The sequence below is a fragment of a genome, unplaced genomic scaffold (assembly GCF_019419815.1).
Source record: "Pyrus x bretschneideri cultivar Hongxiangsu unplaced genomic scaffold, Pyrus_bretschneideri_v1 Contig40, whole genome shotgun sequence".
In the NCBI taxonomy this organism is placed as follows: domain Eukaryota; kingdom Viridiplantae; phylum Streptophyta; class Magnoliopsida; order Rosales; family Rosaceae; genus Pyrus; species Pyrus x bretschneideri.
This window is the reverse complement of record NW_025999724.1, coordinates 828117-847492: the sequence shown is the minus strand read 5'-3', so window position 1 is coordinate 847492 and position 19376 is coordinate 828117. Positions and strand designations below refer to the sequence as shown.

The following is a 19376-nucleotide window of genomic DNA, read 5'->3' as shown; positions in this document are numbered from 1 at the left end:
TTGAACCTCAAACATCTCACTAGAAATGAAGAAAAATATTAATAGATCGTAATATAAAGTGACATCAGCTTATTTAACGTCTGCATTGTTTGTGGAAATTTCTCATATCCTCCACATCCTATATTTTAAAATGAAGGAAAGTCTCTCAAAATGAGACTATTCATGGACTCTTCGCCAGCTTATCTTTTTTATACAATGTTTAATAATGTTGGAACTAGAAATGTGCCCAAAAAATAAGGTAGGTCCACTTTTGAAAAAGTCTCCTTAGCATTTCTCTTTTAAAATCTACCATGACTAATAGAGATGTTGGGATTGATAAATTAAGTAAATGTTGTTACACAAAAGCCAAAGAACCCTAATTTTAAAGATAGTGTTATTCACACATCACTTTTATCTCTCATCCACCAATTTTTATCTTTTTTACTATTGATCTTCTTCAATTCATTCGATCCAATAACCAAAAACTAAGAGGGGTATGAGAGAAAAATAAATGTCTGTTTAGCACTACCCAGTTTTAATATGTCCCTATGAACACTTCAACTGATTAACAATTTTAGGAGAAACATGTGATTCATTTGATTGATAGAAAATTACCGGCACGGTGGTACAATACCTAAAGATACTTAACGTTGAAGTTAAGTTGTTTTTTGGTTTAATGCAAATAATTTAGTTATTATTGTTCGCTTAGAAATAGAGGAAGTGTCATTCTTAAGCTAGACTACAATATAACTGACTGAGCAACAATATCATTTCGGGAATGAGTTTCACACAATTTTTTTTTTTATTCTGCACACTTTTTCTATTTGTTTTATTAATTTTTTTAATTTATTTAACTTAACAACCATAAGTTTTTTTTTTTTTAATTTAGAGTTAATTTATTTACCAAGTGAATTTCCCTCGTCGTGCCATTAATCAAGCTGCGATAATCTTACTTATTATAATAAATGAAATGGCAAATAAGAGCAGTATATTGACTCTCTATTCTTTGTCATGTATATACACACATAATTTTATGACTTTTTTATTCGTGTCACATTTCGTCATTGTTTTTCAATTCTTATACATTGTAAGGTTCCTTAATGACTAGTCATCACCATTGATTCATTTATATATTTTTATGTCGGGTATCATTTGAATTTATATAAAACAAAAAACAACTTTTCAATTATATAAAATAATTTAAACAAAGTAAGGTCAAATTGCACAAAAGACCCTTTAGTTTGAGCAATTTTATACCAAGTCTCGTAGTTTCAAATTTAACATTTGGTCCTCAAGTTCAGTGCTCTTGATTCCGTCGCTAAGTCGCTATAAATTTAAGACATAAACTTGCGCAACAGATGTCTTATTACACTTGGTTGTAATTTTTTTTTGTTTAGGGTTTTTGAACTTTAATCCTTGAAGAATATTAAAATTCAATAAAAACCTAGTGTTAGATTGGATATTTATTTTAGTCCTCTAATGTTTACTTAATTCAAATTTATATTATATTTTTGTTTTAATATTTAATAGATATATTATTTAATGTCATTACATTAAAATTAAAATTATTTATTATTATTCATTTTAATTTATTATATTTATTTTACTTCCTCTAATTAGTGTATCTAAACGTCCGTATCATAATATATTTTACTAAATTATTGTACTGAAATGTCTGTACCCAAATATATTGTAGTGAATTAGTGGCACATAAGAAAATATGCAAAAACATAAGTGTACTGAAAAATTCCGTCCCTAAATATATGATATTAAACTAGTGTACCGAAATGTCGATATCTAAATATATTATAATAAAATAGTGTACCGAAATGTTTGTACCTAAACATATTATACTAACCTAGTGTACCAAAATGTTCGTACCCAAATATATTGTATTGAATTAGTGGCACATAACAAAATATGCAAAAACATGTGTACCAAAAAATCTTTACGAAAATTTTTTCTTATATAAGATACTTAGCATAATGAGAATTAAAACTTATAATATTTTCATAAAATTTAATTTATGAACACCATAAAATTATAAATAAAAAAGAGAGACATTTAATATGCTAGCATTCAATAGAGTCTAGGACTAAAATCAATTTTTAATCTTGTATAAGACATTTTTCTAAATTTCATCTTATTTAAGGATTAAAATCTAGTTTTCTATTTTTTTTTTTCAACCAATTGTATTATTACATTTAGTGTATCAAACCGTGTTCTGAATAGACTGAAAAATCTCTTGGCGATTAGGGCTTAAATTGTAAAAATAAGCAACCTACAAGCTTAAAGTAAAAAATTGTTACAACTAATTCACAAACTTTACACCACGTTATACGTAGGTGTGTACATCACTGATTCACAGCCGCTTATTCTAAAACTAATTCACAGCCGCTTATTCTCACAGCACAGCCACTTATTATCACAGCAGCTTTTTTTCAAAGCACAGCAATACCAAACCAAGCCTTAAATTGGATCGGCCTTGTGAATGGACCTTTTGTTGGGCTTTAAGCACCCACAATTTATTTTTTTTCGGAATTAATATTTTAACTTTTTTTTTTTGTTACAATTCGAATTTTAACATATGAAACGAACCAATTTTCCTATATAAGTACATCACGTGAAGGTAAGAAGGCATTGGATTATTACCAAAAAAAAAAAATTCACTTTGGATTTTGTATAATTTTCCTATAAAGTTCGGTAGAATATAAAGTTTGTATATTGGCGAATAAAGGCATGAGGAAATTAATACCACACTTTTGTAGGAGCGATATTATGTCGAAGGAAATTGCAATATGCAAGCCTCGATCAAGATCCAAGTCAGTGAATTGTAATTGCTTTCAATTTTTATGTTGTTGTATTCTACATTTAATTTAAAATACAATATGCTTTTGTTATTAATTTTATATTGTTCTCCAAGTATACGGTGGTCTCAAAATTAATGTCACTTAAGCGAAGATAAATTCTAGTACGGATCTCCAATCCAAATCGGCTTTGTCACTTACAACCATATTTATATAAGCTTCATAGTAATCTATACTTTAAACGTCCACTTAGAGTCTTTCACCCTCGGGTATCTCCTCTTCAACCTAAACAGATTTCTCCATATGCAAAGCAAGTTCGATTTCTTCAAGCTCCTTTTTCGTATAGTTTGGCTCACCATATTTTTAGTTAAATCAACCTTGATCAACTTTTTTTCTTATATCTAAACAAATAATGTCTGAAAGGAATTTTTGCGAAGTTGTAACAAGGGCCAAAGCAACAATTGTGGAAAATGAATGCCACTATATAGTAGAATTACGTCGATATTCTTCTAACAAAGAAAGAAATAGACATGGTAGATCTTGTCATATCAGTGTTGCGTGAGCTATGGAACATTTACGTCATGTCCCGTAGGGATTGAGCATGATGGTTCGTTGAGATATACACGTTGTACTATGATTTGAGGTTTGAGACCCGTTATCTTTTCCCCACATATTGGGTTAACTTCCCTTTTAAGCCTTGTTGGGCTTAAGTAAAACTTTGGACTTTGCTAGGTCTTTTTGGCCCAATAGCTTTGTCAAGTTAGTAGCTCGTGGTCACATTTGGTGTGTCCGATATGAAAGCCTAGGCAAAGGTGGCTAGCTCTCGTAGGCAAGTTCATCGAGGCCAACACAATCTCATTTATAACTCGTTTATTAGTCTGTAATCAGATTAGGAGGAATTGAATTAAAGAGGAGTTGTTATAGGTTGGAATCAGAATCGAATTCCTATTGAAGATGTTTATTAAACTATCTGTAATTGGATTGAGAATATTGCAGATTCCAAATTAGCTGTTTACTAATTCATCTAAATCGGTAAAACAGTTTGTTTACTAAAATACCCTTGTACATAGTTCTCCTTGTACAGCAGCAAGAGTGTTGCAATCACCACCAATTGACTCCATCTCCTTCAATTTCACTCCGCCCACCTCCTTACATACCCTCTGAAAAAACCCCATAGTTTGCCTCGCTGCATATGGTTCTCAAACCCCAGAACAAACCCTTCGGTGATCATATGATTTTGGCCTACTAAGTCAAAACAAGATTTGTGCTCACTTTTACGCACAGTTAGATAATCAAATTCAATTCTACAGATCCATCCAATTATTCAACATGTTATTTGGGACGAGATGCGATGGGTCTACAACGGTGCGCACGGCTTCAATTTGTTGTGACAATCAAGCTTGGCTTTGAAGATGGAAGTGTATAAATCATCATTGTGTTGCCACTATTAACTACAAACAGTGAGGAAAATGTCATTTTTAAGTGTAATAGCTACAACAAAGAGTGTTAATTTGTCTCCAATTTTCTATTATCAACACAACTGTTACCTCAACATTGAATAGCAACCATGAGCCACCATTAATAGTGGCTATTACTTATGAGGGTAAATATGATGATTACGTTGTGGCCTATATTTAGGCTGGCGGCACAGAGAAAATATAGAGAGGGATGTCTTTGTAGAGTTGTGTAGAGAATGTGTTATTTTCCCTACGCATTGCCTTTATTTATAGTAATAAGGGAGGAAAGAAATCATTATCCTCCAAGGAATACAAGTCCTAATAAGAAAGAATAACTAGAATCAAATCTAATATAGGATTTACACGATCACACTTAATTAAGAAGTTTATAACAGATTAGAGAAATCTTGATATTTTTGGTGTAATAAGAATACACACAAGATTTGATCATATATACATCAAGAAAATGAGACAAGAAATCAAAAGAACGCATATAATGAAAAGTAGAAAATTAGACATGCGATATCATGCATCCAATAAGAAAAAATCATTAATTGATATGATGTTTCAAAAATGTTTAAGAGAAATATGATGTGCAGTATAATTGCCATAATTTAATTAAGATTAATTACAAAGAATAAATGCAATACTTACATTCTAACCACCACATTTTAGAGGTTATAAGTCTATATAGGGTGGCCCTTCACTTCATAGGAATTAAAACGCAAAATGAATACTAAAAAGCTTCTGCGTTAGTCCAAAAATGGTGAAGGAAGGTTAATGGTTTAAAATTAGGTGATAGATTTTAATATATCGATGCAAAGGAAATATGGGGCATGGTCCTTATAATAAATCTAAAAAGAAATACAACCCAAATATTGAAACACAGAAAAGAGTAATTTATCTCATCACAGAAACGAATTTAAGTTACATATTACACATACATCTACCTCTCTACATGACCATTCCAGACTTTAACTTTCACGATGACAACTCCTTCCAACTACTAGACACACTCCACTGATCGGAACTTGCCACCGACGAGTTCCCTCCGGTGCCGCACTTGGCCACCGTCCTCACGCTTTCAATCAAAGCCTCAGTGCGAGCCTCCTGCGACAAAATCTCAGAAAGCTGCTCTGGACTTATCACCAGCTTCACCTTCCAAACCCCACTACTATTGTACCTCGGAAAAACTTCAGGGTCTGCCGCTCTCTTGCCTTGGCTGTCACACGTCATGCGATACGGTGTACAAACGGCGCCGTTAGGGTTTGCATTAATATCATGATTCTTTGGGGTTTTGTAGGGGTTGAGAGGTAGGAGATAGTAAGGCTCTCTGGGATGAAGCTCTTCGTTGTGGAGAAGAGGTTGGGCGAAGAGGTCAGGGCTGCGGAAGATGGCATGGCCTGGGAACTCATTGGTTATGGAGTTAGCTGTGATGGGGGCAAAGAGCTCCATGATTCCCCCACTGGATGTCACCACTTTCACCATCTCTTCTGCCTCTTCAAACCCTTTAAACACACAATTTCCCATTTCTTATACAAGAGATTATTCGGTGTATCGGATATACCAGAAAATATGGAAGAGGGATCAATTGGGGTGAGATAAAAGAGATTATGGGGATTTTAGTATATAAGGGGGGTGTTTAATCGTTGAGGGTTTTTGTTTGTTTTCCATGGCCTAGACCTAAGGTAAGCAAACACAGCCGGCATAAGATATTCTTTAACTTCTTTACAATCCAAAAAGGAATGTATTATGTAACTGATGTGAGGGGGTTTTATAGTGGGATGACCCCCCACCTTTTCTTAAAGACAACATTGGCGCTTAATTTACACAATATTATTTGGTAGGTAACACTATTCCATCACACAAAGAAAAGAATCTTGTCATAACTGAACATGATTAAGCAATCTTAGCCCTTTATAATCATATATATGGTTAATTAATCAATTGTGATAAATGGAATGAGTGGAGGATCATTTCATAGTTGCAGATTAATTAGCGGAAAGTAAGATATATCAAATCAGATTTATTTTGATATTCTTTGTGTAGGTAAAGTATAAGTCGTGGACTTCTTTTTCTATGTAAGACGACAAGGCAACCAACAGAGGGAGTTCTTAGTGCTAGAAAAATGTATTCTGTGGAGGGCTCAACAAAAGAAGAAAAAAAAAGTATATTTTCGTTTGGGTAATATTGAGATGTTGGCAAATTTTATTGTAATTGCATGTCAAACGTTTAAGGAAAATATATGTTGACTAATTGACCGTAATATTGGTGGATCATGATGATCATGGTTGATTATCAGTGAATCTCGAGCGGCATGTCTCTCTACTTTCTTGCTTTGCTTTTACTAAGTGGATCCCACTTTTCGACGTCTACTCTCTGTTAGGAGAAGGTCATGGGTGCGGCCACCGTTGACGGTGATCCCCAATGTTTTGTGTGAGAGGGGGTGCGAAACGATGGGGTCCGGGTAGTGTAAAAATCAAGAGGGTAGTGGGGTAGGGATGTTTTTGTGCGCGCGCGCCATATAGCCATATGATCCAATCCCTGGACAAAAAACAATTTCTCCTTTGTTAAGTATACGTGTATCACTTATCGCATATTTTTTTGAGTTTTTATCACAAATTGTCTATTATATTTTGTCAACTCATCAATTTGGTTTTTTATGTTTTAAACTCATTAATTTTGCCCTTCATGCATGTGGAGCTTACAAAACCAATGGTGTAGCACCACATAGATAACAAAAAATTCATGTTACAAAACCAATGGTGTAGCACCTTTGCCACCTCTCCTCCCCCACCCCGACAGCACCTACCCATCCCAGGCCCCAACTGCACCACCTATCTTTTTGTAATTAGTCACGAAAAGAATCCTAATTTAGTTTCATTTCTGATTATTCAAATTAAAATGTTTGTCTCCACCAGTAAGGATAATAAGGTCTGGTTATAGTGTAAAGAAGTGGGTGGGATTTTGGTATTGCATCATGTGGTTCATTGCTTTGGTGCTGCTGATACGAAGGTAAAGAATGAGAAAACATTTCTTATTGGAGTCAAGTTTAATTCTCTTTTGCTGATCTGTTTATTGGTTAGAAATTTTGAATATAGGTAGATGGCGCGATAGTGCTAAAACTGATTTTGATCCAAAAAAGTTTGTTAACATCAATGAATTCAGATATTTCAAATGAATACTTGTTCAAAGGAAAAAGAGCACAGCACGCTTATATGTCTATTATAGTATATTGTCGAAAACTCCCCCTAGATCAATAATTTTGCTATATAAGTGACTTCCCAAAGGTTATTTTTGGGTGTGTATAATGAAATGAAATAAAATCACTAATTAATATGAAAATCCGCCACACATGAAGGCGAGTGTGAGGATGTGGATATAAGTATCACATCAGTGAAAGGAGAAATATTGCAAGGGTTTATAAGAAGTTGAACTACCTCCTTTATTGCCAATTAGTTTTATGGTGGGGTAGTGTTATCCACACATCCATTTTTACTTTTCACACACCCCATTCAATTTTCAGCATTCAGATCGAACGAATTAAAGAAGATCAATTGCCAAAAATTAACAAGGTGTGTAAAAAATAAAAATGGGTGTATGAATAGCACTACCCTTTATGGTGAAACCTTAAATTTCTTCATAGTATCATATAGCAAGTTGCCCCATATATAGAGTCCAATAGACACACGTACTCCACGTCATCTAATTCATGCTGCTAACACGTTAAAAATAAAATATAGAGAAAGAGACAACAATGAGAGAAAATTGAGGAGAAATCCAAGTGTATTATTCAAATTCGTTAGAATCCCTATATATAGGCACGGGTTTCCACTATTTACATTAATGAGGATCTAAACTATTGACGTATTACACAGTAGCCTAGAAATTAACAACCACATAGTAAATGATATTTACGATGTTTTTCTTTATTTATGAATAAAAATTTTAAGATTGAATTCGTGAAATGCGAGTTAGATATCAGTTTATTCCCACTCCTTCTTAGTGTTAATATACCATTGATTAAAAAAAAGTGTAGAAATCACTCTTCTTGGTTACTACCTCTTCTCATCACTCAATCTATAATACAAATCAAATCAAGTTAATCATAATATTAGGATATAATTTAAGGAAAACTAATGAAAATGACTTGAAAACTTTGAGTTTTAACAATAAAGACAAAATAAAAGGTAAAGTGAATAATATCATAATTAACTTTTTAGTGTAAAAATATGATTTTTCGTTAAAGTAAACAATACTGAAATATTTTCGTTAAAATTCCCTATAATTTATGCACACCACTCTTTTATTTTTTAGTTATTAGATTCAAATAAATAAACCTGAGAGTGGGCAAAAATGACTACCCAATTTCCTGATACAAAATCAATTATTCCCAAAAGAAAAAGAAAAATCGGACTTATTTTCCATTAAAAAAAAAAAAAAAAACTTCTATATAAAGGCACACACTCGATTTCCCCATAAAGGAAGCTCTTTTTACTGGTCATGCCACTGGACTGGCCCGTTGAATGTATTTGGTCAGCAATGTAATTGATGACACTAAACTTAATGATTCTCCTCGTTTTATAATTTGAACAATATTATGCATGTGAGTCGAATAGCTGATACAGAAGCGTTGACCAACAATCCCTTCTCCACCACCACACCATGCACATACAACTTTCGGTGTTCTCTCACTCGATTACATTTTGAAATTGATTACTTTTTTTTGGTGATGATGGAATTATTTCTTTGGTGGTTTGCTATTCTAAGCAAGCCAAAAGAATTTTTCAGAAAGTGAAATGGCAATTGCCTGAAACTTTATGATTCTGTTAAAACCCTAAGAAAGATCCAAGGAAAAGTAATTACACACAATAACAACAAATTAAGGTGATTAACTTTACTGTGCTCAGCGTGGGTTCCCAATTGGAAGGATATCAGATCAACCTTCTTTCATGAGTTTTAACTATTTTGACTCTTTGATCACTCTAGAAAGTTATAGGTAATTATATGTGCGCATTTCAGTTTACTCTAAAAATAATAAAGTCTACATGACGTGCATGCCGAATAAGTATGAACTATGTCCTTCTTGTGAATGCAGTTGTGCCAACTTATGACCGAGCTCGGTCGGGCGAATAGAATAGGTGTGGTGGTGGTGTCGAATGCGCTACTAACTTCTACACTTGAGTGACTACAGTCGAGGAAGAAACATATCTCGGCCTTGGGTTCTAGAACATGAAGACAAGATTGCCTAATTCACTGCGACGTTTAGGATTTTTGTACCGAGTTCAACTGCATGGACTATATTAGTGAGAATATAGGTGTACGGAATTGGTATGAGGCTGTAAAGGCAAAGGCATTCGAAGAAGATGAGCGTTTCAATGATGAACATGGTTCGGCCGTCTGAATGTTGAACTGTAAAATGTACCTGAAAGTAACCAATTATAAAACACTTCACTTTGCTAGGAAGTTAATGAAATGACCTCTTTGGGTGAAAGAATTAAGAATTATTCGGATGTCGAGACTTGGATAGATAATCAACCAACCTAAAAGCAGGGATGTTTACTTGGCCAAACTGAAGGTACTCCTATGTTGTTTGATTCTATGGTGTCAATGCTCTTTATATATCTAAACTAAAGATGTGTTGACGGGGGAGGGGGTTTAGGATAGTTATAATTTTTTATAGGTTTGTGAGTAAGGTTTCGTGTAGAACGAGGGTTTCGCGTAGTGCATTTGAGTTGTTTATTGAGTTGAAGGGTTTAAGGGGCTTTCTACGTTACAAATCCTCTTTTATTTATAGGGATGAATTATGTGATGTCCAAGTTTACCAAATGGTATAATTCAGATAATATTGCAATTCTTCGGCATATTTTCTCAATATACTTGGAATTATTCTTAGCCAAAACTCTATCGCCGCCAAGCCTCACCATCTTTGACTACGACTCTAAACCTAGATTGACTTTGAGATTGATCCAATGTTTATTCGAAAACCAATCTTGGTCCTTAATATTTCTCTTATCCAACAACTTAGAATATATGAGCTAAGTGTGTACAAAATCAGGTTCAAACAATTTCACAATGGGATCGATGACACTCTAAAAAACAGACATCTATACTCATTTCTCATATAACACTATATATTAAGAAATAATTTGCATGTTTTCCTTTGTAAAAAAAAAATATATAGGAAAAATGCCTATCAACTATTTGAAGAGCCAATAACAACTTTCCTGATATATAGGCATGATTTGTCACAGTTGAGTTAAGTTCAAGCGGCTTCCATAATAGCAATGAAATTGCCATCCTGCGGTGGCTCAGTGCAATTCGGCCCGGTTCCAACATCAAATTGGAACAAAAACGGTGAAATAACAATGGTTTGGTTCAGTACAATTTCGCTTAAATTTATTACTAAAAATGTACAATTCGGTTCATGCTGATTTAATTTGATTCAGTACATGCCGATTTACGATTCCGAATACTAAATCATTTTAATACCAAATAGTATTCAAATTTTACTTTCTTTTTTTTCTTCTCTTGATTAATATGATAATGCTTGTAGTTTCAAAAGATATAATATGGACATAATAAATTGCACCGACTGAAATGCCAACAAACAAGAGAAAACAATATTAATCAGCTTTTAGCTTTTGGGGACCAGAAAGCAGTATTTATCAACTTATAGTTTTCCTTTTCTGATATGTCTTATAATCAACTGAGCCTCCATAACTACCGGATGAAAACAAAGTGAAACTCATAACAAAGAAGCAATTAAGCATAATTCGCAATAGTCCTCGCGCTGCATCATATTTATGTCATATACATCAAATAACCACTTAGAACTTACAACGAAAAGATGAAATTGCTTATGTTCTTTGAATAACTGACCACTCATCTGCTCATACATGTATGTAATTATTAAATTTAATTAGTTATTTATATTCACGGTTTGGTTCAGTTTTGAGCAGTTCTGCCAACATGAAAACCAAAACCGGTCAGAATGTGTCAGTCCGATTCTTGCTCCCAAGTTGACTTTTTTTTTGTCAACATGGTTTTTTCGGTTCATTTTGTCGCAGTTCATTTCAATTTTGCAGTAGCACAGTTTTTATGTCTACCCCTAATCCTGCAATATTTTTTTTTGTTGAAGGAATCTTTTTGTAATGGGAACAAGGTAAACAATCAAGTTGTAGATTAAAGCTATTTCTTTGGCCCAATTATCGATTAGTAGATTTAGCTTGTACGAATCGTTATTGGTTTAATACTAATAATGGTAGTTGTTTCAATATGGTAAGGATACATATGTATTTGCGATTGAAAATTCATTAATAGTACATTTTTCCTATATTTCCCATACCATAAATGCTCTATGACGACAAAAAAATGCACGCATACACTGTCTTACATTCAATTCTGATACATATCGGGAAGTACTTGATTTGGACTTTGAAGAAGCATTTGAAATTTGGAAGCATTGATTCATAAAACGGCAATCTACCATAACCTTTTTTTTCTTTTTCTTTTTTTTCAGATAGTGGAATTGTAATGATTTAAGTTCTAGGGTTTGGGGTGGCGACATACTTGAAATATTTTGAAGTTTGAAAGCATGGGAGTGGCTTTAATCATTTGCCCCAAGATATAATCACGATACATGTACTCTTCGAAACTGCCTTCGCATTTTTATCAACACTGCCTAGACGTGACCTCAAACAAAATTGTCATAATTTCTTGATTTTAGATTTATGCACTAAAAATGAGGATGATTTGAGATTAAGTGAATTTTGCTTTCTGAATACTACAACGCTTTTGAAGCTTGGATGGATTGTTATTACTTCTAGGGTGGGTTAGTTATAATTACTGTACTAAAACCTCTGCATAGTACCATGATCATACCAAATTCTCGATATACCATAAAATTCAGTTGGTATAGTACGACAATGGTACGTACCAATTTGAAAATGGGCTCACTCTTTTTGGCCCAACCTGTTTTTTAGCCCAAAACGGTTTTTTGAGTTCGTTTTCTTTTAATCAACTATCTCACAATACTATGGTTATCATTCACTTGATGTTTAATGAAGGTTTTTTTTATTAGCACCTTACATAATGTTGAATACACCCCATATTAAAATTTAATATTAAATGACTTGTGTTTCCTACTGTGAAATAACAATTTCGACCTTAATAGGTTCTAAATACACCCCATATCGCTTAATATATTATTTATCTTCTTCAATTATCAAAACCTTTTTCCACCTTCCATTGTTGAACAAAACCCTAACTAACGAAACTACAACACATTGCTTGAGAAAAATTATTTTTGATGATTGGAACATGAAATCGATGTTTCAGAAGCTTCACATGAGGTAAACCAAAAGCGTGCGAGAATCATTTAGAGATGCATCCCTAGAAAATGACAAGTATTAACGGATATTATATATTGAAATAGAACCAAAGAATCTGGTCTTTTCCAGCCATATATACTAGTTAAATTGGGGACACAATGGCACAATAACACACCTAAAAAATATGACAAAAGTAGAAGAAGAAAGATTTCCAATCAGAAGTATGAAATCTTTGTTAATATAAAAATAACACACAAGCTTAGACAGATGAAAATGGATGCACTTTATATAAGGTAATCCTCCCTCCTGGACAGAGAGCCTTTAAGATATTTACAGGTCCAGACACCTTATAATTTACCTACAAATTTGGAGATATGATTCAATCTCATTTTCTGCCCCATGGAAAGCCGCAACTCTGCAAAATTTCTGTCCGAAAAAGAAAACGAAATGAGATATAAAAACAAGTGTTTGTATGAAAATGTGGGGTGTATAGAGAATGTGGGGTGTATGTAGAAAATGTAAGGTGTATGTCGAGAATGTGGGGTGTGAGGGTATTATAAGAAAGTATGTGAGGTGTTAGATAATTTTTAATTGAAAAAGCAAATGTAAAATGTATTAAATGTGTTGGGTTTAGTTAACAATTTGTGAGGTATTAATATAATAAGCCTTAATCAATAATTGGTAGAATCGAATAAACATTTGGAATTTCGTTGGGTTTTGGAGTGAGAGACGGCAATTTTAGGGACCTTCAGGTGTACGTATCAAATATAAAATATATGTTTGGTACGGTAGAGTAAGATCGTCGATATTGGTTTTGGATATTAATGCTATACTAAATATCTTTGGTTCGGTACAATTGATGTACTATTACCGTTTGACACAAAATCAATATAGTATGATATGCTAGTGGTATGATACAGTAAAATGGCAAAAAATTACACCCATTAGTACTTCTGATTTTTCATGGAGTGTCTATTTTCAAGAGAAATTTAGTTACACGGTCGTTTTTAGTTTTCTTTGTTTCAAAATTGTCACTAGTCTATTTTATTTTATCGTCGCTAGTCTATTTCAATTTGAATGATTCTTTTCAATAAGCTCTTAACGGGGGATCAACTTCACCAAATGGGCATTTCTTTGGTTTTGATCTGCCAACTATGTTGCAATAATTCTATTGAGCACTTCTTTTTTAGTTGTGAATTTGCATAATGTGCTTGATTTTCACTTGCTACTCAATTTGGTACTATTCTTCCATTTACAAGCTCCTTCTCAGATTTATGACTTGTTTTTGTGTCAAAGCGGTTTTCTCCACAACTTCGCAATGTCTAAGTAGCATTAGGTTTTTCTTATTAATAGCTATTTGGAAGATGTGGAATCAAGCGGAGTTTGAAAGTAAGGCTCCTTCCATTTCACACTAGAGACTAGAGTGGACTTTGGGATGGCTTATTTTGTGGGGTGGAGTGGATTTTTTGGGTGCCAACCTATTTTTTTTTTGGCTTTGGGCTAGCCTTCAAATGAGAGGTGGACTTGCTCTTAAGGTTGGATTTGGAGACGTACGCTTGTTATACATATTTTGACACCTATTTATAAGGGAAATATGGAAAACTAACTAGAATTTAGATCCTTAATAGAATTATAGCCATCATTTTAAATTTATGACAATTATAACCAAATGTTGATATGAAAGTACTAATATACCCTTTCAATAGAAATTGAGAGATGAGCAAGGTTGAAAATAAATCTTGTAGAAATTTACTTCTTTTCCACCTCCAATTTTTTAACAACAATAGAAACCCGACAACAATTTCACAAAAAAAAAATGATGAACAATAAACAATTTTTTTTGCTAAAACCTGCATTACTCAAGCATTGGAGATTTTGAGTTTTAGGGTGAAAAGTAGGTTTGTTTGAGGGATAATTTCCTTCATTTGGGTGCTGTGATGTGATTTGATATGCTGGACCGACGCATCAGTAAATGAATTTTGATGTTCCTAAAGCAGATCGGCTTAGTACTGTCACAGCTTTTATTAACAAGTTGCGTTATGGATATCAAAACAAGAAAAGTTTATGGTGCCCAAACATAGAGCACTCCCGACAGATGAAGTAGAGTATCATCATCAGATTCAGAGACAAAGAAAGGCAACAGAATATCGACAAACTCTATCTCATGGTAGAGGGAGTAGAAGAAGTCTATTGCAAGCCAGCTACTTTAGCTTGAAGTCATTGCTTATTTGCCTTTGTTTGTATGCCTTAACAACTCTGCTGATATTTCCTTTGATACTTCCGCCATTGCCTTCCCACGTTTCATGTTGTTGCTACTTCCCATTGGCATTCTAGCCGTGCTTATGATCTTGGCTTTCACGCCCTTTAATGTGAGGGATTTGACTTATTGTAATACCCGTATTTAAAAATAAAAAAAATGGTTATGTGTGTGTGTGTGTGTGCGTGTAACTCTTTTTACCTCAAATTGTAATATTTTTTTAATCCTTTATTACACTATGTTTATACAAGGACTCGTATTTTTGTACAAACACTCGTATTTTTTATATATAAACTAGTCTCCATGTAAGACTATTTTGCTACAAAATTATTTCAACACTGGCCAATATATATTATTTCATATGTAATTAGAGATATTTTAGTTTGAATTGGAGAAGGAGATTATGATAAGTTTGGCTTGATTTTTCTCACAAAGGCTAAGTGGCATTTTGGCAACCATTAGAGAATAAAGAGGAGGAGTTAGTCACTACTCTAGATAGGTTGAGGTGGAAGTCTACATAAGGATGAGTTGGAAAGTTTGTAATCATTAGGAATTAATGATTTGGTGATTATTCACCACTCTAAATGTGGAGGTGGGAAGCCTTTGGCTTATACGTGTGTCTAAGTGCATGAGTTGTCAATATTTTGTGGTTTTAGAGTGATGATTCACAAGGCTAAGAGGAATCTTAATCATTTGGCTACAATATTCTCTATTCAATGTTGTTTCAAATCTTCCAATGAGGTGAGAACGGGTGGGATTCATATTCCTTAGAGTTTGGATGTGGTCTTTGATGCAAGGAACATCTTGCATGATATTCATTTGTTCATAATTAACTAGACACTTGTTGCTTTGCCACTTGAACACTTATCATTCTTAATCATTAGGACAACACTTGTTGCCTTGGTATTGGAACACATTCTATGTCTAATGATTGGCACCACACTTGGTTTCTTTCTATTGGCACACTTGGGAGATATTTTGGAGATGAAGATGTCATGCAATCTTTATAAAGGAAAGAGCATAGAACCAATGGATGGACATGGAGAAAAGAGAGGGGAAGAAGAAGAAAAAAGAAAAAGAACAACCACACCACCAACAACAACACACAGGGAAAAAGAAACAAAACCTCCTCTTCTTCATAGACCACTCTTCACACCATCTTTTTCTTTTACCTTATGTAAAGGCTCCAGGCCATCTTCATTGTATTTTTTTGTAAATCTCTCTTACATAGTGAAAACGTAAATGCATATGCAACCCTAGCTAGTGGACGTAGCCAAGTTGGTGAACCACTTAAATCTCCATGTTCCTTTGTCTAATTGCACTAAGTTTGAGTTGAGCAAACCATTTAAGCACTGAGTTATTAAATAGAAACATAATGAAAAAGGAGGATCGACAAAATGAAGACATGGTAACATATTGCTTATCATTTACATTAAAGATTATTATTTTGTTAATATTATGATTATATTACTCTTATTACTAATCAATTTGATTTATGTTGAAGCTCATAGGCTTGTTAAAGAAAATGTGAGTATTGATATCTATGTGAACATGGCATATACATATGCATTGCAAAGCAAGAAAGAGAGTTCAGTTGTGTTGAGTTTTGTAAAGTGTTTGAGTTGTGATGATATTCAAGGGCTGAAGTTTGCCTTGAATATAAAATAATGAACCTTGTACATGTCAGGTGTAGGGTGCAAGGCTTGAATATACAAATTGGTTGATTATAAAATAATGAAATCTTGTATATGTCAGGCGTTGAGGGAATAGCTTGAATACACAATTGGGCGTCGGGGGAAGTGCATGTTTAATAAAGTGGAAACTGAAAGTTTAATTACAAAAATTGGGTTAAGGGATGAACGAGAGTTAACTCATATTCTAAGGTATTCAGAGCCAAGTGGTATAAGTATGGTATGGGACGTGCAGGCTTGGGTGCCTTAGGTATGTGTTAGCAGGATTAGAAGGGAGTGAGTACATCCATGCATCTCATTGCATACATTTTATGTATTTGCAAGAGCTACTCATTTCAATTTAGTTGGTACTTTTGTTATGAATTAATTTTTTATACTAATATTTTATTTCCGCTACGTACTCAATAAATTATATGTAGTGAACTAAAGCTTTTATTCTGAAAGATTTGTTATACAGTGTAATCGTTGTAATTTTATTTTATTTTCCACCATATCTTGGTTGTAGAATTTATTTTTATAGCTAAGATATGGCTCACACCCTAACTCATGAATAGTCTTTATTCGCAGGTCGGGGCATGACACTTATACATACGCCTAACTAAATAAACAATTTTTGCTTATCACACAAATCAAATTGAGAAAACCCTTGTGTTCATGGGTCAATTTTTTTTCTTTGGAAAAATTAAACGAACCCCGTAGGACATTGGGCTAATCTTAGATTAGATTTTGGTTTTTGGATTTGTTTTGAAACTCTCTTTCTTAGCTCTAAATTTCTATTTTATGGCTATATTAGTAATTTTATATTAACATTTGGTTATAATTATCATAAACTTAAAAGAATGGCTATTATTCTATATAGGGTTCAAAGTTTGGTAGTTTTCCAAATTTCCCATTTATAAGGCTTACTTTATAATATATTTCAATAATCCGAACCGTCTATATTTTAGCCCATTCTCAATAGATCTTCTTGGAAAAAATTAGACAAATCCAAATTATTAAGACACATTTATAGTGAATAAAATAGATGAATACAGTTCTACAAATAAACACTAAGTTTAATTCAACGGTCATGATTTCAAATTTTGGTGATTTTTGGTAAACATGATCTTTGAGGGAAAACCTAAAAGATAAATGGTTCAAACCTTAGAAATACATTAGGAAGTGAGCCCCACAAAATATGTATCAAAAGCGTGTGTCTTTGAATTTTAAAAAAATAATAATAATAATAATAAAACAAATAAAAAACCTCCAGCATCTGTTTATTTTGTTGCCCACAGTGGCTGTAGGTTAACTAACCAACTTCAACTCATCAAAGGAGTGGTGCTGAATCGATGAAGTATGACCAATTCGACTGAGTATTGTTAACATATACTCTTATATAAGTATATTAAAACAATACTCTATACTTTCATATAAAGTAAATATATTACGTTTTACGTTCATATACATATTTTTTAATTCCCATAGAAAACAAATAACTTTCTAATTTATATATCACTGGTTTCATTATTTTTTCATATAAAATTGGGGCTCTTTATGTTTTGAACTAAACTAACATATTATATTATATGGAATGTCAACTTTAAATTCACAAGTTTGTCCATCACTTCAAACCCAGATCGTCTCCGAATCTAAAAAATTTGAGTCTAAGGATCAAATGATTCAGACCATTGAAATTTGATCAAATGGCTCCAAACAGCAGGTAAAAAAAGTCGATCCGATTCCTTATTTTGGGTATTCAAGGGAAAACTTGAACTTTTCCAATTCCTTACGTGTAAGTAAACACAGGGAAAAGTTAAGGAGTGAAATGATTCTCTTAACCTATATTTTAGTAATCCCAATTCCTATTCCTTGTAAGTAAACATGCCTTGAACGTTACTTCCACACCAAAAGAATTTCTCTTTTTCATTTTAGAAAACCTTAACAAGGAACATTGTGAGAATCGGTAAGAAAACTCTCGTTTTGATAGAGTAGGTTTTGAGTTCAAATTTCATGAACTATTTCCAAATCATTTATTCAACAAATTAGACAAGGTGGCTAAAGTTGAAAGAAAAAAATCGATCATAAATGAAGTATTATTTTCAGTCTTTGGAGGTTGAGATCATATAACGCTCGAGAAGTTCCTTAGTTACTGTTAAAACACACGAGATATGTTGCAATGATTAGTTTATGGTCAAATGAATCATAAGGGGACGATTTATAATCTTTATATAGTTACTAGACTATGTCGGATATCAAAAGACCAACACCGTAGCATTTAAAATTTTCAAGTCGCGGGCTGCTGGCCATTGATCATTAACGAGGAATTTGTCAGCTTTTGGTGTAGTCATATTTTCTTCTAACTATAGTTAAGTACGTCAACCAGCCGGCGAAAATCAAGCACTTCTACTTCTTGGATGCAAACGGATGTGTATATAATATGAAGCTAATTCATTACATATTCAGTTCATTTTTGTACCCCCAAACGCACAAAGAGGGATCGATATATAGAAGGTTTAAAGCTACATAAGATTAGGCAAAAAAATTGGGAAATAGGGTTGGAAGTTACAAAGCTGTGCACTCAATTGAAGATGAAGAAAGACTAGAAAGTCATACAACTTCATCAAACAGTTTGAGAATTAAGGTGCGTATGACAACCACGCAACTGGAGGAGCTGTGATGGAGGTGGACATGACTAGAGGCCCCCAGTCAAATTCCGAGCTAGGCCGTGTGATCCTCCGAGAATGCTTGGAAGGTAGGCTTAGCGCTCGTACTGTTGCTGCTGTTGAGAATCATGATGCTAGGGTTTGGAAGTTAAGCACCATTTGTGAAGGAGGAGAAGAAGAACATGAGCATCTTTTGTAAGCTACTAA

At 33.5% G+C, this 19376-nt stretch overlaps 1 protein-coding gene across 1 annotated transcript; it reads right to left on the bottom strand.

The window, feature by feature from the left end:
• Positions 1-5060: 5060 nt before the first annotated feature.
• Positions 5061-5990, bottom strand: LOC103956365. Its single transcript, XM_009368332.3, has one exon. It carries the CDS (start codon positions 5771-5773, stop codon positions 5225-5227), a length of 549 nt encoding a protein of 182 aa, XP_009366607.2. The 5' UTR covers positions 5774-5990; the 3' UTR covers positions 5061-5224.
• Positions 5991-19376: the final 13386 nt, after the last annotated feature.

Coding starts and splice junctions, on each gene's coding strand:
- LOC103956365 (XM_009368332.3), bottom strand. CDS start 5,773: ATGGGAAATTGTGTGTTTAAAGGGTTTGAAGAGGCAGAAGAGATGGTG.